The sequence below is a fragment of the Mercenaria mercenaria genome, chromosome 11, assembly GCF_021730395.1.
Source record: "Mercenaria mercenaria strain notata chromosome 11, MADL_Memer_1, whole genome shotgun sequence".
NCBI classification, from domain to species: domain Eukaryota; kingdom Metazoa; phylum Mollusca; class Bivalvia; order Venerida; family Veneridae; genus Mercenaria; species Mercenaria mercenaria.
In genome coordinates, this window is record NC_069371.1 from 79,273,001 (window position 1) to 79,296,858 (window position 23,858).

The following is a 23,858-nucleotide window of genomic DNA, read 5'->3' on the forward strand; positions in this document are numbered from 1 at the left end:
ATTTAGTCTGCTAGTGGTAAGTAATTCGGCCTTTGCGACCAATGCAGACCAAGATCAGCCTGAACATCCGTGCAGGCTGATCATGGTCTGCACCCTGGTCTGCACTGTCAGTAAATTTTCTGTAAACAGCCCTTTAAAATCATAAATGATATTGCCCAAACTGATTGATGGACCAGTCCATTTTAGAAATTTAGCAGGCTAAAGGTTGAATTAAATCCTGACATACATTGGATGTTACAAATTTAATTGATTGAAAGAAAAATCTGGGAATATACATTTCATAATTAAGATGTCAGTGAATATTTTATTGTGAACATTAAAAATAGCATATGAAGGTTGCGGAAGCATGCCTTTAATGAAGAACAGTTACTTCCCTTTAACACAAAATTTAAAAGTATGCTATTCAGTCTCTGCCTTTATCTTTTGATATTGTTTATTTATCATTGGCAGTTTTTATAACAATTCAATTTATTGTAAGTTAATATAACAAATAAATTTCTTTACTAAAGACATTAACTGAAGACAGAGAAAAAGTATTATGTTTTGAACATTTACCAACACCTATATATGTATAAGTTAGAAAACATTGAGAAGTAAGCAATAAGGAAAACTGTTGCCATGGGAATGGCTACCATATATCTAAAATAATCCCAATAATTTCATTAATTGCTGTGTAATCTTATTGAACCTGACAGCCATCCTTTTAAGAAACAAATATGGTACAACAGTGATAATTTGAAACCCCACTCCTGTGACTGGAAGCCTTCTAAGTAATATGGGATGATTGAAAAAAAAAACTGACAAGACAAAAATATATACAAGGTCGTATATTGTTTGTATTTATATTGTTGTGTTTCAGACATTCCCTAAATCATATTTACATAAATAATGTTCTTAAAGCTATCCCTGTCCTAAAGGTGGCGTGTAAGTCTAGGAAATTTTATTCTCTAAAAATTTCAAAATTTTGTATCTGTTTTATATTTTATTTAGAAATTAAGTAAAGCTAAGATAAACCTACTTATTTTTTCAAAAAGTGTTTTTAAGTCTTTAACCCTGACCCTGCTAATTTTCTAAAATGGACTGGTCCATCATTCAGTTTGGGCAGTACCATTATTATTCAGAGGGATGTCCACTGAAAATTTACTGACTGAATAACGGACAGTGCAGAACATGATCAGCCTGCACGGATCTTGGTCTGCACTGGTCACAAAGGCAAAATCACTTGCCACCCCCTGTGAAAAAGGTTCATGAACTTCATGAATTTATTCATGAACAAATTCATGAAATAGTTCATGAATAAATATTCATGAGAATCAAAATTTATGTTTCGTGAATTTCGATATTCATGAACTTGTTCATGAATTAAAAATAATACATGAACAAGTTCATGCATATTGAAATTCATGAAACATAAATTTTGATTCTCATGAATATTTATTCATGAATTTTAATTCATGCACTAATTCATGAATATTGAAATTCATAAAACATAAATTTTGATTCTCATGAATATTTATTCATGAACTATTTTTGTAAAAAGAAAAAAAAGTTCATGAACTTATTCATGAACTAGTCAAGGAAACCTGGTAGGAGTGTAACACTATGAAACCTGAGAGATCTGCATGTAATGGAATTCTTTTAACAATTTCGGTAGAGCTTGATACAAGAAAAAATCCTGTAGGTCAATATGTTTTCAGTTAGCCTGGCCAGAGACTGTTTTTTTTTTAGTCTCTGCTGAGTCACTGTGACAGTGACATTTTCTACGCTCGACAAATGACATGTTGAGTAAAACAGTAAACTAGAGTGGGATTGGGAGCATAATAAGAAGTAAACAATGGCTGTATAAAATACAAAACATTAAGTTAAACAATGTATAATTTACTTTAATCTCAAGATTGAAATTCAGATTCTAGCTTTGCTTCAGGGTCGTGAAAACTTGTGACATTTATAAGGATTTTATTTTTTTTAATGAACGATTTATGACAACACCATAATTACTTATTTGATTTTCAGTATACTCATGTTCCTTTTAAACCATTCCTAACTGTAGTATGATAATTATTTTCTTCTTATTTGTTGCACAAACTTCTCAAAAATTGCTGAATCACATGTGCAAAAAATTTCCCAGCATGCAACAAAATAATGGAAACTGATCATGTGACATTATGAATTAAATGTTCATGAACAGTAGTGAAAAGTTCATGAACTTATTCATTTATTGTAAAAGGTAATAAACCTAAGTTTTATGTTTAATGAATGAACAGTTCAGAAACTCCCAATTGGGTTCAAGAACTGGTTACACTGAACTAGAAAAAGGTTTTGAATTTTAGTACTTTTAATGAACCTGTGTTCATGAACAATTTTGGTTCTTACTCTTAGTCTAGACCAACAGTAACTGTTTAGGAACTGGCAAAGTTCTATAAGTTCTTGAACTTTTGCAGTTTTTGAACCAATGTTCAAGAATTATCATTGTTCTAGAATCACAGTCTAAGAACTGTTATGCTGGTTCAAGAACAGTTCTTTAAGTTTTTGAGAAGTTCTTGAATGTTCAAGAACCTAATACAAGTTCTAGAACATTTTTTATGGGTCATAACCCCATAGTTCCTGAATCACAATTTCAATCATTATCTGAATTTCATTTTCAAGTTCATGAATTTCTTAAATTATTTAATGGATTTTCTGAAATGTTCATGAACTACATTTACAAGTTCATGAAATGAAAGTAATATTTTTGAACTTGAGAGTTCATGAATTTAAGTAAGTGAAATTTTCCTTGTAGTTCATGAACTTTTTTGATAATTCTTGAAATAATTCATGAATTCTTACAGATTCATGAATAAATTCATGAAGTTCATGAACCTTTTTCACAAGCGACCAACAGGCTAAAGGTTAAAAAAAAATAAAACAAAACTGCATGCATTGACCACTAGAAGAAATAAATACTAAAACCTGTGAAAAGATCCTTTGGAAACATAGAATGCAGCAACATATAATAGCAGACTCGGTTTGATTGAGTCTGTTTATGAGAGGTCATGAAACATGCAACATCCCTCATGCCCCCTAAACAGAATTCAATTATAGTAAAAATGAATGTTTTCTACCCCTCATAAATTTTTGAAGAAAGGCTTACAGCTAAGGGTGACCCCCCCCCCCCCCTCCCAGTGTACCCAAATGTTTTACTGGATTTTGTAAAGCATTTCCAGCTTGAATTAACCATGTCACAAAATTTAAATATGTTATGCCCTTATATGTGAAGTGACAGAGGGGTATATCACCTTAACCATACAATAAAGGTCATAAAATTGAAACAAACAATTTTCTCAAAAATCTTTGAAATTTTACAGTTGAATTTCTTTGTGTTTTTTTTTGGGGTGGGGGCGGGCACCGCGGTTGGGGGTGGGGGCTTTAGAACAAAAGAAAATCACAGCAGCAGAATGAAACTTATTACAGAATATTAATGTTATATTTACGTCTCATTAACGTAGAACTATCAGATTCTGACCAGAAATGTCTTGAAATTAGATATATATAATATTGATCAATATATAACTACATATGTATTCATGAATTTGGTCATAAACTCCACATGGGGCTTTAACTAGAATATATATCAGATACCGTACTGATTCAGATAATTCACCTTTCATTTTGTGAGATGCTAAATGCAAGCCAGCCATTGGTCAGTTTCAATATTGCTCAACCAACCAGATGCTGTAGCTGTTTTGTGACTCAGTATGCAAGCTTGCCATTGGTCAGTTTCAAAATCATACTCAACCAATGGCAGAATGATGCTATACCAGTTTTGTTACTCTGCTTTCCAAACATTGCGTTACTAATAATAACCTTAGATTATATCCTCTGTTTTTGTTAAAAACAAAATTTGGAAGGTTACATTTAATTTGAAAATTTTCACATAATGTCTGTAACAGATACAGCTTTTATTACTGTAGGTTTTTGTATATCTTTAATACATGAAGAAAACTGTATAGCACTTGCATGTTTTTGTTAAATTATCAAGAGTTTCATGGAAATCTGAAACAGAAGTTAGTAAAATTGAGACAGTTTTAGACCTGTGATTCTTCACGTGACAATAAAACCTTTCCTTTTAATGCATTTACGATTGCGTAAATTGAGTTTGCGAACAACACATTTATTTCCCAATGGAAAAATAACTATATAAGAGAGTTAAATGTTCCTATTTCATAGTTTAAAAGCACTACATATTACGACCTTTTTTCACTTGTTTACTTTTTTCGATAATATCTCCTTTGAAAAGAAAATGAAATACTTTCTTCGTGACCTGAAGATCAAACTATTAAATTGGTTTGAAATCATTAAATGCTTAAATTAAAGTGGAATTATATGCATTTTTAGCTCGACTATTCAAAGAATAAGTAGAGCTATCCTACTCACCACGGCGTCGGCGTCGGTGTCGGCGTCGACGTCACACCCTGGTTAAGTTTTTCGTACCAGTCCACATTTTGACAAAGTCTTTTGAGATAAAGCTTTGAAACTTTCAACACTTGTTTACCATCACCATGTCCAGTTATAGGCAAGAGTACATAACTCTGTCAAGAATTTTGACTGAATTATGGCCCCTTTTGACTTAGAAATCTTGGTTAAGTTTTTCGTACCAGTTCATATTTTGACAAAGTCTTTTGAGATAAAGCTTTGAAACTTTCAACACTTGTTTACCATCACCATGTCCAGTTATAGGCAAGAGTACATAACTCTGTCAAGCATTTTGACTGAATTATGGCCCCTTTTGACTTAGAAATCTTGGTTAGGTTTTTCGTACCAGTTCATATTTTGACAAAGTCTTTTGAGATAAAGCTTTGAAACTTTCAACACTTGTTTACCATCACCATGTCCAGTTGTAGGCAAGAGTACATAACTCCATCAAGCATTTTGGTTGAATTATGGCCCCTTTTTGACTTAGAAATCTTGGTTAAGTTTTTCGTACCAGTCCACATTTTGACAAAGTCTTTTGAGATAAAGCTTTGAAACTTTCAACACTTGTTTACCATCACAATATCCAGTTGTAGGCAAGAGTACATAACTCCATCAAGCATTTTGACTGAATTATGGCCCCTTTTGACTTAGAAATCTTGGTTAAGTTTTTCGTACCAGTTCATATTTTGTGTAAAGTGTTTGACATATGGCTTTGAAACTTTTATATCTTGTTCAGTATAATAGTCTCTATCAGTAGGCAAGAGTACGTAACTCTCTCGTCTTTTTTGGCTGACTTATGGCCCTTTTTGAACTTGGAAACTGGTTCTGTTTTGTAAATGTCCATGTTTTGTCAAGACTATTTGACATATGGCTTTTAAACTTTAAACACCTGTTTATCATTATGATTTCCATCTCTAGGCAAGAGTACATAACTCTGACAACTATTTTGACTGAATTATGGCCCTTTTTGGACTTTCAAATTTGTTCAGTTTTTCTTACAAGTCAGCGTTTTGTCAAAACTATTTGAACTGTGGCTTTGAAACTTTTAACACTAGTTTATCAACATGATTTCCATCTGTAGGCAAGAGTACATAACTCTGTCAACTATTTTGACTGAATTATGGCCCTTTTTGGACTTGGAAATTAGTTAAATTTTTCATATAAGTCCATGTTTTGCCTAACATATAACTTAACATATTTGCCATCATGGTCACACATTGCCATTTAGTGCAAGACTAATCGAAATCCACAAATACAGGAACATTTTTTGTTTAATCCATTTTTTTGTTTAGTCTAAAAATCTATGGAAATATTTTGACCCCATTCTTCAATCAATTCTTTGAATAGTCGAGCGCGCTGTCATCTGACAGCTCTTGTTAAAGTAAAAATCCAGCTGAAATACTGATGTCTGTGTAAAAAGGGTGGAGGAAATTATAGCTTTTAACCCAATATATCAAACTCTTCCTGTTACCAGTACAAAATAATAACTTTCCAAATATGACTTTTCTTATTTTGACTGGGGTAGTCTTTTTAAGAAAAGTCAAACTGCACGCAGGAGTTGCTACCCTTCAACTTCAGAAATCTCTGCCGATAGGTAAGGGAGATAATTGCGTAGAAGATTGACGAAAAGAACTATTATCTTATAAGTCTGATTTCTTTATTTCTAAAGCATCAACTTCAAATATTTATGCGGCATTGTCGTTAATTTAACACATTTAAATGCAGAGCAACCGAAAATTGCTTTTATAAAAAATTTCACCAAAAGCACACTATGTGCGGTAAGATGCGCATAATATCACTTTAAGAATAAAACAGAAGGCCACTAAAATACCTAATGTCTGATTTTTATACTGTAAAAAAAATATAAGGGTACATTTATCACACTAACTACGGTAATATGATATACATTATTATGGTGTTATATTCAGCAGTTTTTATATTTCCTAGCAAGAGTTGAGACTGATTTTCTAGGATATATTCCAGGGATGGTCAAACCCTATTTATTCAGATGGCTGCATTTAGTTGTCAATAAGCTGTGGATTACCCCTCATTATTGCTGTACGAATATATATAATATATAGAACAATGGGGAAAAACCTGTTAATTGATGTTTGTTAGATGTAACAGGGAAAAAAGAAAGTGTGAAAGAATCTTTGTATCTCTAGATACAGAAAATGTTTTCATGGAGTTAGATAGTGATTTTGTTGATTAAATATGCAATGTTAGAATTTTTACATAACAGTTCGGAGGAGTATTTTGGAATTAAAAGGAATTTTCTTCTAGGAGATACATTGGAATGTTTCAAGTATTTCATTAAATTTTAGATGAACATGCACTCTGGTAATAAGTTTTGTAGGGTTTTGAGACTATTATGTAGTGTCAAAGATAAAATCATTCATGTTTTGAAAGGAGCCAAGGATGATAATTTGTAACATTACTTGTGGGACAGGGATGACAACTCTTCTGACATCTAGTTTCCTTATTCAAGCCCATTAGACATAATTATTAGATTATCATCCAAATTTTTCTTAAATGTTGGATTGGGATTTTTTTTTTACTTAACCCTTACCCTGCTTCATTTCTAAAATCAACTGGTTCATTGTTTAGTTTGGGCAGTACCATTCATTATTCAAAGGGGTGTTCACTGAAAATTTACTGACTGAATAGCGAACAGTGCAGACCATGATTAGCCTGCACGGGTTCGCCGCCAGCAGGCTAAAGGTAAAGCATATACAAATATTATTATCTTCTAAAAGAGAGGGAGGGGAGAGGTTGGAAGAGGGATATGGGAAGGGGGAGGGGGAGGGGTGTATGATATTTTTTTTTTTTTTTTTTTTTTACATTTTTATGATTTAATGTAGTGAACTGAGCCAGCCTATATCCTATGTTTAACATCAGTCCTCTTAGAAAATCTCTAAGAATAGACTGGCTTTTGTCTCTATGAAATGGCATTAGATACAAAAAAAAATTTGGAAAAAAATCATAGAAATATCTTAATTATCAGTCTAGTGGCTAGTCTAGCCAAACATGTAAACATGGTCATAAATCAAGGCAATTACTGTGCTATATTGCCGAGATGCTCAGAATTTTCATGAACATAAATTTAAAATAATGAAGCTAAGAAAAAAATTAGTAATTTCAGTAAATAATATAATGCCTTTCATATTTATCCATGAAAGCTTATACAAAATGGTCATTATATCAAGATTTTCTTGACAGAAATTTTGCTACAGTCTTTGCTTTTTTTTCGCTTCCTCTGTAAATTTATAGAGTATATAAACTAAACTGCTAGTATGTTAATTAAACTCATAAATTTTCAAAACAGATAGTGGTTGATATTAGATATAAAATCAAAGGCCTGAATGGCCTGAGTCGGCTAATGATTGATGTACTGACAGTATAGTCTACCAGTTTCAGTTTGTTTTTAGTTTTTTTCTTAAAATTTCATAACACAGCTCGATATTTACCCAAAATATTATATCCGGATACGATTACACTTTTCTCCAGTTTGAACAATATATTTTACAAATTGTGATGATACGAAGACATTTAGCAGCAATTGGCAGTATCTGACATTGAAGTTTACGGTTAAATTACCTCTTATTTAAATCTTTTCATAAAAAAGTTGTTTCGTTTCGCCAAACATGAGTTGAGTCATAGAAACATAGACGATCTACTTTCGATTTCAAAAACTACAAGAAAATACAATTTAATGTTTCGCCGATTTGTTTATTTCTCGAAAAATAAGAATTAAAATCATTTTTAATATCAGTAGTAACTAAACAAACCAGTAAGAGCTTCTTCTTCCGATAATTTATCCGTTTACTGACTGCAAAATTCAACCCACGCAAAGTTTATAGAAATCATACGATGCGTGTTTACGTTCAATGTGGGAGAATTAAGGCTGATTGGCTATGTTACTTAACGCATCCAGACAGATTTTGTTTTTAAAAAAGCATTGTGTGCGTTTCTGTAATTTTATATACGTTTTTGTACGCTTAGAAATTATTAGACATGCGTATTTGCATTATTTCTATACGTAATTTACGCTAATACGCATCATTCTTATCTGGAGCCCTGCTGGAACTATTTTTTGTCTTTCGCTGGATGTTACCCAAGCTTTGTAAGCCTGCGCAATTCTTAAAATGCACATTTATGCTTAATGAGTTACATTCGAGAATTGCACAATTACAAGTCGTAAATATGACAGATTACATCATATATTGGTCATTGCAAAGGGAATTGACGCAACTTAACTTCATTCATGCAGTGAACGGTTTGAAGTTTGAGAAATCTAATGAAACTACATCCCTTCACTGTGTTATTTGGTCCGTTTAGAGAATCGTTGGATAGCAAGGACTCGTCAAAAGGCTTTCAGCCTTTAGCCGACTCAAAAATGATTAGCCAGTATTGTTCAAACAGATATTTTAACATGTATGATATAATAGTGTAGCTGAAATATGAAACTGACACTACTAAGTAGCTCACAAAGCTTGCAAGATGAGCTTAATTTTATTGCGGTAACCCAGTGTCTGTCTTCCATCGTTGTGCATCGTCAACTGTTCATAATTTTTGCCCAATTGTAATGAACTTCTTCAAAATGTTTCCCTCAGTGAATTCTTGGAAACTGGGTCATTTGCAGTCTGAATAACTAGGTCACTTGGTTAACCTTTAGCCTGCTAACGGCAAGTGATTCTGCCTTTGCGACCAGTGTAGACAAGAGCAGCCTGCACATTTGTGCAGGCTGATCATGGTCTGCACTGTTCGCTATTCAGTCAGTAAATTTTCAGTGAACATCCCTTTGAATAATAAGTGGTACTGCCCAAATTGAATGATGGACCAGTCCATTTTAGAAATTTAGTTAAAACTTTTAGAAAATCCTTGTTAACATTCTAAAGGCTACAATTTATAATTAATCTTCGTAAAACTGTCTTTATGAAATCTAGGTCAAGTTTAAAACTGGGATATCTGAGGACAAAAACTAGGTCACTAGGTCAGATCATAGAATTTACATAAACATGGCCGGAATGAATTTAGGCTAAAATAGATACTGGGTTATCAGGGGTAAGAACTTGACCAGGCGAGCGATGCTGGGCCTTTAGGGGTCCGCTTGTAATTTTGACTAAAAGGGAGTTTTTATAGCTGTGAAAAGTTCTTGAAATACATGGCATCATTTTGAATTGCTTTATATAACGCAATGACTTTCCTTCTAAAAGGCTTGCAGATTTTAATAGCATAATATTATAGAAACAAACTTAAATAAACAGGATGGCTCTTAGTGAAAGGTCAGATGGCAGCATTTTATCATGTTTTTTGACAGTTTGAATTGTGCTATTGACATCTGAACATTTGATAATTAGTTTGGCACATGATTTTTTTTGTCATTTATAGATTGTTCAGTATGTTTACATAGTGGCCACAGAGGAAACTTCTTGTTTTTTCTGTCTATTCCCTGAAGATGGAGGAAAATTTAATCCATTGTTGTCATGATTTATGGCAAATAGATGGTGTTACATCTTTGGGAAATAGTAAATATTTTGGAGTAGATTGAAGCAGAAATATTTAGATTGGTAGGTTTGAAAGACTTGCAGGGGTGTTTGATTTAAATTTTAGCCTCAAATGTTTGGCAGAATAAAGTTCCAGGGAGAAAAATCTATACATAAAGTTCAGAGACATGGTTCTGATAAAACAAGGCTTATGATCAGTCTTATTAAAGGAAGAAAGAAGTTGAGAATTTCTGTTTGTTGACCTAATAAAAGGGTTTGTTTTTCTTATCTTTATAGTGCAATTTGAGTATCAGGAAACCAACTATAAATGTCACTAGATTATGAAAGTATCAATCTTATTTGATTAAACAAGTGTCAGTTTATGAAAGAATGATAGAACAAATCAAATTGGATAACATTTTCATAGAAAATGATATTGCAGATGTAAGTGATTAGGATAAAGTAAAAGTGGAATATTTTACCTGTTAAAAATGGGGCAGACGACATCAAGCAGACTTCCTCAACAAAGTGGCATTCATCCTCAACCGCAAAATGATGACAAAACATACATAAATGGTCATGGTCACATTTACTCTTTAGTGAGAGGAGGTGCAGACAGGGACAGCCAGAAATCACAAAAAGTAAAGAAAGTTAAAAAAGAAAAATCAAAAGAAGTAAAAAAAGAAGGTATTAAAGTCAAAAATAAAACTGAAGTTTGTCGAAATATTGCAAGGTATGATTCAACAAAGCATGGTTTGGTTGGAGAGAAAAAACAAAGTAAATGTGAAAAAGATTTGAAACACAAGACAGATAGACAAGAACAAATTAGAGAGTTAGATGAATCAAAAAAGGAAAAGAAAGAAGATGAAAAGAAGGAAAGAAGTATGTTACCACATCAAGCGATTGATACAGTGTTACATGAAAATGATAAAAATGGAAATGTATTAAGGAGAAAAAGGATTGAGAAACAAAATAGTAAAAATAGAAATGGAAATATTGCAAATTTAAATAAACAATTTGAAGATTTTGTTACAAGACTGAGAAAGGAAGCTGGTATGCCACAGATAGCAGATATTCCAAAAACAGAAAAGGTTGGTACCACATATTCAAAACTCTTATTTCACTATACTGGTGTATGTTTACATGTATATTCATATTTTATATATGCACACATTGATTTTGATTTGTTATATAGAGTCAGAGACTGTGTATCATGTATTTCATGCAAAGTTAAAAATCTAAAATTTCCTAAGCTATAATTTAAGCTGGCGGCTTACAGCTGGGGGCTTACACATGAGTTTCTTAGGCTGGGGGCTTACACATGAGTTTCTTAAGCTGGGGGCTTACACATGAGTTTCTTAAGCTTGGGGCTTACACATGAGTTTCTTAAGCTGGGGGCTTACACATGAGTTTCTTAAGCTGGGGGCTTACACATGAGTTTCTTAGGCTGGGGGCTTACACATGAGTTTCTTAAGCTTGGGGCTTACACATGAGTTTCTTAAGCTGGGGGCTTACACATGAGTTTCTTTAGCTGGGGGCTTACACATGAGTTTCTTAAGCTGGGGGCTTACTCATGAGTTTCTTAAGCTGGGGGCTTACACATGAGTTTCTTTAGCTTGGGGCTTACACATGAGTTTCTTAGGCTGGGGGCTTACACATGAGTTTCTTAAGCTGGGGGCTTACAGCTGGGGGCTTACACATGAGTTTCTTTAGCTTGGGGCTTACACATGAGTTTCTTAAGCTGGGGGCTTACAGCTGGGGGCTTACACATGAGTTTCTTTAGCTTGGGGCTTACACATGAGTTTCTTAAGCTGGGGGCTTACACATGTCAGTTTCTTCCTTCCCATATTTTCGCTGTCTCTGTCTCGTGTCATATTAAAAAATTACATTGTATTGTCTTTCATTTAGGTGATTAAAGTCTTATCAACACAGACATAGTGAAACAGAAATTTATTTGTCTGGGCATCGAGATCAATCCATTTTGAAGACTTGAAAATTGCTCATTAATGCCTTGAATTGTGTAGACGCTAAAGGACTTAAAATGGTTTGGGCAATCAATATGATGCATCCTTAGTTGAAAATCTGCCAGCTATATAAAAGGTCCAGAAAGAATGAAAAGAAATTTTGATGAGTATTGAACACAAAAGCTATAAACCTTATATTGAAGACAGTGCAATAAATCATAGTGTGGGATGCATGCCAGCATGATTAGATATTGTCATATATGATCATAAAAAACTGTTGTAACATTGGCAGATAATGAGCAGGGGAGAAGCGGTGTGTGGCCAGGGCTAATTTCATGGTCATACGAAGGTCAAGGAATTGAATTCACACATTTTGTTATGGACTAGACCATGCATGTAATCAACTTCTGGCTCATCTTGGCATTTTAAACAGCATTAGTGAGATGAACACATAAGACATGGATACGAACACGTGGATACTTACCTATTAAAAAATACCAAATCGCGATCTGAAAAACAACAGAAACAACAGCATTAGCGAACCAATCTGAAAGTCTGTTATAAAGAATTATTATTTGATTGATATCTGTCTAACCTGTTTTAAGCAGCCAGCCATTGGAGTGACATGATCTGGCTGTTTTAGGGCAGGTGATTGCTTAAGAAGAGTTGCAATTAGAAGAAAAGGTCAGAAGTTAGGTGATTGACCACATAAGGCAAGCAGCTGCTTAATACAGGTGGTTTCTGAGTTAGGTTTAACTGTAGAGACATTTCATTTCTCATGCTTTCTTTGAGCAAAAATGTAATGACGGTCAAAATTGCAAAGGCAGAAAAACAATATTTTTAAAACTTTCTATCACCTGTAGTGTATCTTTCAGGTATCCTGTCTGATAATGAAACATAAATATCTATAAACCTAATTGATACCTGGCTGTAACTTAGGATTATCTCTTTATTGACCAATAAAAGGGAGATAATAATCTTTGTTCCTCTGAAATTATGACATTTTAGATTACAAAATGTTCTCTTTGTTCTTGTTTTAGAAGAATTTTGTCTGTTGTTTCCAGATTGTTGTAATTATGTTTTATAGGCACAAGGTGGTTTGTGTTTGATCTAGATTTTTGTTCCTGAAAAATATCAAATGATTGTCCAGTATACAGGAAATGAATTCTGTCTGTTCTGTCTGTATTGTAGCTGATACAGTCGTCTGAAAGGAATGATCCCATTGGCTATTTAAAGTATTCTCTTTAATTTCAGTTACTAAGCTCGATAATTCGAAGAATAGGTAGAGCTATTGCACTTGCCCATTTGTCGGCATTTGTGTTGGCATCCCGATTTGGTCAAGATTTTGTATGTAAGCTGGCGCTTACCACTAGTGTGAATGGATTGACACTCCACACACTTTATTCACTGCGATGAACTGACCTGCATTGTACAGGTTCCATAACTCTGTATTGCATTTTTACAAAATGAATTCCCTTTTTTCGACTGATGCTTAGTCAAGCTTTGCTGTCCCTCTGACTGCTCTTGTTTTTAACAGACTGGTGCTTTATTCATTTGATCAAGGGACCAGGTATTTGACCTAGAAACCAAGTGTTTGGTCCGGGGACCAGATGTTGGATCCAGGGACCAAGCAAGGCTAATGTTCTCTAAGATGATTTGGAAGAAGACAGTAGGTCGAAAATCATTCATCCTACACCATTGATTCATGTGGGGAAGTGTTCAGGGGTTAATTTATCTGGAAAAACAACGTTAATACAAATATTATGCTGGACATGATTGAGTCTGCCTTTTTGGCCAGTGTAGATCATGATCAGCCTGCACATCAGTGCAGTCTGATCATGATCTGCACTGGTTGCCTTTCAGTCAGTATCTTTTTGGTAAGCACCCCTATTAACTGTTAATGGTACTGTCCAACTTGAAAGATGGACAAGTTCATTGTAGAAATTTAGCAGGGTGCGGTGGGAGAGGGGGGGGGGGGGTAAGGCTTAAATCATTGGTTAAATTTTCCTTATTCATTAGTATTGAATAACTATTAGAAACTTATCAGCCACTTGAAAGGTTGTTGGCCAGTCCATCCATTTCTGAAATAATGTATACATTGTCAGCTAATTTAGATATGTTTGTCAAATAAAGTATACATTGTCACCTAATCAGACAATGTTTGTTATCAGTGTTTACTGCCCAGCTGAATACCTGTAAATTGAATTTCCATAAATCTAATTTTTAATGTTTGATGCAAAATCCCTGTGTAAATAGTGGGACAATATTTTGTTAAATTTTCCCAAATAGTTATATATTTCATGTTGTGTATGACATGTCTTAGTGGGGATTTAAATATTTGAAATGACATAATTTTGTGGTCAGTTTGATTTTTTTCTGAAGTAAAATTGCTGTTTTTTGTTTGGAAAGACTTTTAGCTACTTTGAAGTGGGATTTTATATTGATAATTATAGGATAAGAGGGGATTTAATTGTAGATTTAGAGTTCAAGGGTTCTGTAAAGGTTGGGATGAATAATTGAAGGCTGGATTAGAGAAGTGTGTCCATTTTTTGCATGTGGTAGGAAAATCTGGTCCTATCCTAAGCCAGTGGTAGTTTTTAATTTTTCAAAAAACTCTTTTAACTTCATAAATTTAGGTTTGAGTTTCAAAGTTGAAACAAATCAAACTGATTGTAAAGTGATAGAAGGTGGATGTGTCAGATTTTCATGAAGAGTGGAAGCTTTAGTTTCAATTTGCTAAGCTTTAGTTTCAATTTGCTTTCAGCTTTTATGGGTTGGGGTATACCCATTTGACTCTTTAAAATATTAACCCTTACCCTGCTAAATTTCTATAATGAACTTGTCCGTCTTTCAATTTGGACAGTACCATTTACTGTTAAAAGGGGTGCATACCAAAACCATACTGACTGAATTGCGAACAGTGCAGACCATGATCAGACTGCACTTATGTGCCGGCTGAACTGGTCGCAAAGGCAGAATCACTTGCCACCAGCAAGCTACCGAGAAAGCTAGTTGCTCATCTCTATAGGTGCATGCAATTAGAATGTAGTGAAATTGAGCCCCAATTCTAGCATACCGGCACAAGTCAGTAGGTAATGAGTATTTATTTGATGTTGATGTAAAAAATGTTTTGACAAGGCAGCTATTTTGCTTCCTGCATTAAAGATAGATGATGGACAGAAGAGATAGACTAACTTGAAAGCAAACTGATTAAGTCTGTGAACTTTTGCACCTACACAAGTTTGAAAAAAACACATTCAGACAGAACTAGATTAAAGGAAATATTGCTGGCTGCATTTGCATGCTGAAAGGAAAACATTTGATGAATGTGCAGACAAGATGTTGTTTGTAGAACAGCAGTGATGAAGATTGACGAGGTGTAACATGTCATTCACTAGTGTTGCTTGTCTGTGATATAGGACATTTTAAAATCTAAAATTTTGAAAAATTATTTTGGTAGTGATTCGGGAGCTGCTGATGTGCTTTTTAGCTCACCTGAGTATGATCAGGGGCCTCCATGGCTGAGTGGTTAAAGTAGCTGACTCTGCATCACTTGCCCCTCAACAATGTGGGTTCGAGCCTCACTCAGGGCATTGAATTCTTCATGTGAGGAAGCCATCCAGCTGGGTTACGGAAGGTTGGTAGTTCCCCTGTGAAATGAAACATTACTGTTCATGACGCTTCATGAATTGTTCGTGAAGATAAAATGGCACAGATTCTTGAAACATTCTTAAATACCGTGTTCACGAACAGTGCATGAAAAGTGAAAGATGACTTCAAGAACCAATGTACATGAACAGTTCATGAACTATTCACTTAATGAATAGTTCTTGATATTTTGTTGAACATGAATAGTTCAAGAACTTCTTGCTATATGTTTTTATTGTGCCATTTTATCTTCACGAACTAGCAGTGAACCGTTCATGAAAATTATTCTTCCTTAGTTCATGAACTACCTGTCATGAGTAGTGCATGAAAGATTCAAGAAAATAACATCATGACTTTAACCTTTTATCATAGACAATTCAAGAACTCTGTGTGATTCTTTAGTAGTTCATGAACTGTTCATTAACACTTTTTAAGGACAGTTCATGTCCAAATATTCATGAACACAAATCAAGAACTGTTGAAGGTTAGTTCATGAACAGTTTTTTAATGGTTTGAAGTGTTCATGATTTCAAGAACTGCATTTTGCAGGGGTAATCTACCCATGTGCCTGCCCATGATGAAGTAATGCACGGAATAGCACCTGGGGTCTTCCTCCACCATCAAAGCTGGGAAGTCGCAATAAAGCTTGTAATTCTGTCGATGCGACGTTAAAAAACGACCCAAAAAACAAAACAAACAAACTGATTTATCAGAAATAACAGAATTTATTACATCTTTTTCCTCATGAAATGCTTAATGTTCTTTACCAAACTTTAAATTGTAGCATCCTGGCAAGGTGCTCTCGGAATATGCTTGAGCAATTCTAGTCCAACTCTCTGGTTAAGATGAATCAGGTGAGTGATTTAGGATCACCAGTTGACTCTCTTGTTATCTGCATGATGAAGAGTAATACATTCAGGCATCTTCTAACACTGATATTGATTCCTTCATAGATAGCTATAAGATGCCTTCATATCAGAAATCAAAATATGGACGCAAAATGTGGACACATTGGTCGAGAGGGCTAAGACGCTTTCCTACGGAGGTGAAGGCCCCTGGTTCGAATCCTGGCTACTCCCACTGCGGTGTGTCCTTGGGCAAGGCACTTTATCATGATTGCCTCAGTCGACCCAGCTGTAAATGGGTACCAGCAAATCGCTGGGGATGAGGTATAATTGGTTTTAACTGTTCTTAATATAGGGTCGCAGAAAAGCTCTACATAGCTTATGTTAATTGTTTCACCAAGCGACGGTAAATAAAACTTACCTTTACCTTTATATTACACAAAAAAAGATGTTTTGACACTTGCACCACTAGCATTCACACTTGAAATTAGACTCACCACTAGATTGATAATAAAGATATGTCTATGATATTTTTGATTTTTTTTTTGTGTCCAATGCCATTTCATAGAGACAAAAGCCATTTTCTAAGAGGACTGATGTTTAAATTAGGATATAGACTGGCTCAGTTCACTGCATTAAATCATAAAAATGTTAAAAAATATATATCATAGTCTAGGAGCTAGTCTAACTTGAAATTAGCATATTTGTTTCCTTCCTAAATGCCTTCATTAATTTAATTCTTTAGTCTTGGAAGGGAGACATCAGATTTGGCTATCAGAATTGATCAAATAAGGATCCATTTCCCTTGTTTGCCCTTATTGCTCATGTATAAAATTACCGGCTTGAAATTGCAGACTGCAAATGGCTTCCAATAATTTTAGCCAAACATTTTGTGTATTTGTGAAGGAAACTGGGGTGTCATGTATAATTTACTTGATTAGCTATGTTAGAAGACAGGCTGGTCATGACAGATGCTGATTTGATGGGTCAGTTATTCTTCCTTGGTAAATTGTTTCAGATAGTTGTTTTTGTCAATTTTAGAGTCCATTCTAATGTAACATTTATATTACTATAGAGCGGTCTTAAGATATATCTTCATATCTTGGGACTCGAAAGTTGTTGATGAGTGGTTCCGAAGTGTCACTTCCAGTCCCTCTCTACTGTGGGTTTAAACCTTACCTTAACTATTCTGTACATTAAGTTAGTTTGACTTACTGCATATTCCAGCATTACATATATCTGCATAATTGTGTAGCATTGTTTCTGTAGAAATATATCTCCGTGTTTTCCAAAAGCAAGGTTTAATGCTATAAAATGACGTTGCTGTTTTCAAATGCAAAATAGATCACTACTGGGAATCTAGTTTTTGTTAGTGTGCACTTTGCCTAATAGCCTGACTGGACCCAAGTGCCTGCCTCTAGAAATTTATACTGTTAGATAATTCTGTTAGATTTGGTAATATCAGAATATCCATTTGGTATGATAAACATATCTGGTCTTCCCTCTGCCATATCTGTATTGATTAACTATTACGCAGTGTGCTGCAATTTGTAGAAATTTAATTGTTACTAAATAAAATGAAAGTTTATGCTTCTAGACAGCTAAAGAAGTCTGCTTAAAATTGTGGAAATTCCAAAGAAAGGACACCCTGCCCTCTAGCCTGGCTCCCTGGCTGCATGGTTATTTTTTATATAAATACTGGAAACATTTTATAAGAAAATTTTAAGCCTCTAAAATAGCACAATTTTATCTGATGGCTGAACCATCCTATGTTTGGAGCCAGGGGCAATAAAAAATGTCAATGTAGAAACAACCTGTTGGAGTTACTTCCCTCTTAATGAAGAAAACTTGATATAAATATGTAAATAAGAACAAACATAGGGACGGGAGCCAATCTACCCGCCCTCCGTAGCACTTGGGTTCATCCTCCACATCATACATGTGATCTAATGTTGTGTAGGGTGTGTTATAGCACTTTATGAAGTATTACTGTGCCTATAGGATTGGTCTGGGTAAGAGGCAGACATCTTGTGTTTGGGGAGGGGTGGGGGGTGGCGGAGGGGCGGGTTACCAGAATGTCTAGGTCACTGGGGTCAGGTATTGTTATAATGTTGGTTATAGTTTTATGACATGGTTCTCTGTTGAACTTACAACTGCCTCTTGTATCATTAAACATTCTTTGAGGGAGGGAGGGGACTACAGCTTTGGTTTAGGAGTCCCAAAGGTGGCGACTTCTCCATCCAGTCCCTAAAATATTTTTGTCAGAGTACCTTTATCTTCTTCTAATATTACTCCATACTGTTTCCTAGTACCACTATAACGCCCTCTCCATTCTGTCTACCCCATACTGCCCCAACCCTATTCTATATGAAATTTTTGTTTTATTTTTTTTCCCCATACGGACTCTTTTCTCTTTCAGTTTCTTTTGTTTCCCCCCCACCCCTACCCATCCCATATTACAAATAGAAGATCCTCAACCCCCAAAACAAAATCTTTACCCTTATGAAAAACCTTTCCTATTGTCAGTGTGTGGACAGTTTATGTCCAGTGTGTTTCCAGTCAATAATACTCTAAAATCCAGTTACTTGCCAGCCTATTTCCAGAGCTGACAATAAACTGATCCAGTGTGTTGCCACTGAATAACCATCATGTGTCCATGTGCTTGTCAGCTGATTTCCAGACCTGAAAACCAGCTGTAAAATTTAACTTCCAGTCTGCTGTCAGTTTATATACAGTTTGTTGTCAGTGATGTTTGTAATGACGTTTTAACAAAATTTCGTTGATTTTTCATATAAAACTATTTGAAGGAGCTAAATTATATAGAGGTATCTGGAAATAAACACTGACAACAATCTGGCAACAAACTGGTATGCAATGTCAATCTGGCAACACACTGGATACACAACTGACAACAAGTGGCTTTTTGGACTTTCCAGTCTGTTGTCCTTGTATTGTCAGTGCACAGCCAGTCAACTGGAAATATTTTTCTGACAACACCCTGGCATATTGCCAGTGTGTTGTCATTGTATTGTCAGTGTATAGTCAGTCACAACATGCCAGGCTCTCTTACATGGACAAGAGAAACACTTCAGCAAACTATCATTATTTAAAGTTTTAACTAAATTCCTTTATGCAGTACAAAGTTATGAGCACTTATACATTAGTGTTTTTTTGTTTTGGGTTTTAACGCCGTTTTTCAACAGTATTTCAGTCATGTAACAGCGGGTATACATTAGTGTGGCAGATGGACTAGTTTTGTTTGTTTGTTTTGGGTTTAATGCTGTTTTTCAACAGTATTTCAGTCATGTAACAGGGGGCAGTTAACCTAACCAGTGTTCCTGAATTCTGTACCAGTATAAACCTGTTCTCTGTAAGTAACTGCCAACTTCCCCACATGAATCAGAGGTGGATGACTAATGATTTCAGACACAATGTCATTTATCAAATAGTCACGGAGAACATAAGCCCCGTCCTAAGATCAAACTCGCGACCCCATGATCCGTAGATCGACGCTCTACCTACTGAGCTAAAGATGGACTAGTAACAGGGTCCACGCTTCTAGGCGACGTGAGCGAAGTGGGCGCTTTTTTTTAGATGACTTCGCTCTGTTTGTACAGAAAAGCGAAAATAAAGTCGCCTAAAATTCGGCGCCCGAGGCTGTTATCATACCTGTGTATATCGCATCGAGCCGCTTCTAATCATCTTCTAATCAGCTTGTAAAAATATTACATAATCAATTAGCGTAAATTGTACCCTTTACGGGTTGTGAACTTCGCCTGTCAACAAAGTATGCTCCGCCTATCTCCGAATATCATTACGATGATTTTTATTGGTCGAAAAGTCGGGAAAGACCAATCAAACGCGGTGAAACAAAATTGCCTATAATTGATTTTGTGCATCACGGATAAAATATTGTGTGCATCACGTGTGAAAACAAACATCAAAAACTGTCAAAAGTTAGGTCGAAAAACAATAACAAAAGTATGTCGGCGCAAGGGACAGTCGCTTATTAAAGGATTATTATTTGGTAAGTAAGGATTAGGCTGTTTGATGTGACCGATAAACAAAAGCTCTGAATAATTGTGGTTCTAAATTTAGCCAGAGTTGTTCATTATGTATGAATTTAATTGCGATTTATTTGTAAATTACAGTAATGGTCGCATCAAGGTGATAATTATGAGAGCTGTCTTGCTTTTCTTGGGGAGAAATTCAGTCATTCTGCTTTATGCATTGATAGAGATCATGTCTTTAGATTCATGGTTAGGCAATACTGGCCCTAAGCCAGGCTATAAACGTAAAGCGGATGATGCTTCCGAGTCCGGTCCGCCAAAGAAAAAATTTTCAAAAGAAGTAAACCAGAATAGTTTTGACTGGTATCAGAAAGATGAGTCTGGCAAATGGCACTGTGTTGTCTGTAGACTTGCCAAGTTTGATAATGCCTATGCTAGGGGTCATGACACACGAGCAAAAACAACAAATCATACTAGACATGCCTGTTGTAAGTATAATCAATGTTTTCTTAGTCTGTTAAAAATTCAAAATGACTAGTTGCTATCTATTTAGTTTTTCTAATTTTGGATTTTTTAATGGTTTTACTGTCACTGAAATTCAGATTTACATGTTGTGGGCCACACTGGGAATACTCAGTTTTTAATGAATACTTATTCAAATGTTAATTTCACTGTGTTTCTCTTTTCAGCCCAAAGCCACTTAACTGCTGTGACAAAGGCAAATCTCGCTGAACAACAGCCAATGAAAAAGGTCATCGAAAAGAAGATTCAGTCAGACAACGATTGCGCATATGGTTACCTCTGGGCTGCCTACAATCTTGCAAAACGCGAACTGCCAAAAGAAGAATTCCCATTCATGTTGGACTTAATAGAAATGGCTGGGAAAGACTTAAAAAGGGACAGTACTGTTCACTACTCCAGTAATCAGAGCATATCAGAATTCCAAAGTGCTATTGCTGACGTAATTTTAGAGGATAAGTTGAGCGAACTGAAAAAGTGTGGAGTTTATTCAATTGTTCTGGATGAAAGCACCGACAATGCTAACAGAAAGAGACTTTTGGTGTATGCCCAGTACTTGTCTAAATCTGAAATTGATACGTGTCTCCTGAACAACATAGAAATAACTGAAGGCAGTGCTACGGCAGATGTGATTGTCAGTAAGATTTTGATGGAACTTCGTGATAAAGGACTTAACTTGGATAATTTAGTGGGTGTTGGGACTGACGGGGCCAGTGTCATGACTGGCAGAAGAAATGGGGTCGTTAAACAGTTACGTGATAAGTGTCCATCTCTTGTTGGAGTACACTGTGCTGCACATCGGTGTGCACTGGCTGCCTCTCAAGCAACTAAGAATATCCAAGAAATGGAATGGTATTCCCGTACAGTTTCAAATGTGTTTAGGTTCTTTAGCAATTCCGCTTTGAGAGAAAACAAACTTAGAGAAATTCAAGAACTTCTGGAGTTACCACAGCTGAAATACGCAGATATCCACTCAGTACGATGGCTTAGTTTGGAAAATGCAGTCAGTATTCTTTACAGGACTTACCCTGCTCTTTGTGCTACTCTTTCCCACATTGGTGCTAGTGGTGATGTTGTCGCAAAATCGTTGTACAATGATGTGTGTCAGTACAAATTCATTGCATTGACCCACCTTCTCATGGACATTCTGCCTTTCGTTGGACGTTTAAGTAAACTATTCCAGTCTGAGAGTTTGGACTTTAGCAAAGTTTCACCAATGGTTGCAAGTACTTGTGATTCTTTGCAAGACTTGTTAGAGTGTGAAGGAGTTTTTGTTGACAAACTGTTTACGTTCACTGTTGAAGAAAGTGGTAGTGTTTTGTACAGACGCCCTAGTGAAGAGTCTGTCAGTAAAACTGTTAATGAAGGGATTAAAAGTAACATTGAGTTTGATGGTTTTGAAACAGATAGTGATGATGCTTCAACTGAGTCAGAGACAGTCGGTGATGTTACACTGAGATATTATCAGCAGCAGAAGGAATCTTTGCCTTCTATTACCAGAAAATATGTGAATGCTATAACGCAAAACCTTGAAAACAGATTTGAACAGAAAGAATTAATGCAGTGTTTGGAAGTGCTTGTTCCCACAAACATTACAAAACAAACATCAATTGGAAGCTACGGTGAAAAGGAATTGCGTATTGTGGCTGAGAATTTCAGCACTCAGACAGCCATAAATGTTGATGACTGCATGTCTGAATACAGACAGTACAAAAGACTTGTTGTAGGCAGTTACAGTAACAAATCTCTAATTGAAATGTATGCCATCCTTGAAAACAAATTTCTGAGGAACTACCAAATATGTTTCTTTTGCTTAAGTGCTGTGCTGTTCTACCTATGTCCTCTGCTCAGTGTGAACGTGGATTTTCCACGCAGAACAGAATCAAAACAAAGCTTAGGACACGCTTAAATAATAGGTGTTTGGTTGACTTGATGCGCATTTCTGAGGATGGACCAGCATTGAAGCAATTTGACTTCTCTAAGGCTGTATGTAAATGGCAGAGTGTAAAGCTTCGTAAACTTTATAGCAAGTGAAACTCTGAAGGTCTATAACCGGTATAGGACGGTCATTATGACCGGCCCTGGTGCCTGTTCACGCCGGTTCAAATAATGTTTTATCATCTGATTTACATGCTTACTGTGTGTGTTTGTATTTGATGCCAAATAATATTATATCATTTGATTTACATGCTCACTATGTGTGTTTGTATTTGATGCATCATCTGATTTACATGCTTACTGTGTGTGTTTGTATTTGATGCCAAATAATATTATATCATTTGATTTATAATAACATGGCCACTGTGTGTGCTTGTATTTGATGCTTGGCATTTTGTACTTGTAAATAAAATATGTATTGATTTGAAATGTTATTCCTTTTTGTCGTACCATCAAAACGGTGATATACAGTGTAATTAATGACTATTTTGACCCGCAGCCTCACTTCTCCCTGTTCTGAAAAAACTTCTCCCTATTTTCACTGGAGGGAGAAGTCACTTCTCCCAATTTTTCTGGGCCAGCTTGAACCCTGTAGTATCCCAATATATCGCTTACTACTCAGTGTTACTAATTTTTTTTATTTCCCCCTAGGAAAATTGTCTTTATTACCATTGTATTGTCATAGCATTGTCAGTGTATGGGAAGTTTGTTTCCAGTTTAGTGTCAGTATATATTTTTTTCTATTTATCCTTATTAATGTTTAATATGAATTTTAATGTGACTTAAAACCTTCATTTGCTTGTGACTCAATTTTAATACCAGTTAAGATTTGCAATATTTCAGTTATCAATAATATAATGTTGAAACCAAAGGAAATTTGACAAAGATTATAGTAAAACTGCAAGTTTAATTTTACAGGGTAGCGAAAATACATGACTTTTAAAATTTCTGTATCTGTTTAGCAAAAATACTTGTTGCGGACAGAATCTGTGTTAC

The 23,858-nt window shown here is 35.2% G+C and overlaps 2 protein-coding genes across 10 annotated transcripts in view; both read left to right on the forward strand.

Moving 5' to 3' along the window:
- LOC123531178 (SRC kinase signaling inhibitor 1-like) overlaps positions 1-23,858 on the forward strand; it is a 199,806-nt gene that overhangs the window by 104,203 nt on the left and 71,745 nt on the right. The window contains exon 2 of one of the 9 annotated variants that reach the window (XM_053517840.1): positions 10,236-11,029. The exons of 5 other annotated variants lie outside the window; for them this stretch is intronic. In XM_053517840.1, coding sequence (XP_053373815.1) covers positions 10,430-11,029 — 600 coding nt within the window. In that variant the 5' untranslated portion in view covers positions 10,236-10,429. Of the gene's footprint in view, positions 1-9,841; positions 11,030-23,858 lie in introns of those variants that run through there. 3 more of the 9 variants (XM_053517843.1, XM_053517839.1, XM_053517842.1) reach the window with 3 other exon arrangements.
- On the forward strand, positions 19,987-23,368 carry LOC123564737 (zinc finger protein 862-like). The gene is made up of 2 exons (XM_053517851.1): positions 19,987-20,422; positions 21,095-23,368. The coding sequence occupies exon 2, from the start codon at positions 21,148-21,150 to the stop codon at positions 22,831-22,833; it is 1,686 nt and encodes a 561-aa protein (XP_053373826.1). The 5' UTR covers positions 19,987-20,422; positions 21,095-21,147; the 3' UTR covers positions 22,834-23,368.

Coding starts and splice junctions, on each gene's coding strand:
- LOC123564737 (XM_053517851.1), top strand. CDS start 21,148: ATGAAAAAGGTCATCGAAAAGAAGATTCAGTCAGACAACGATTGCGCA.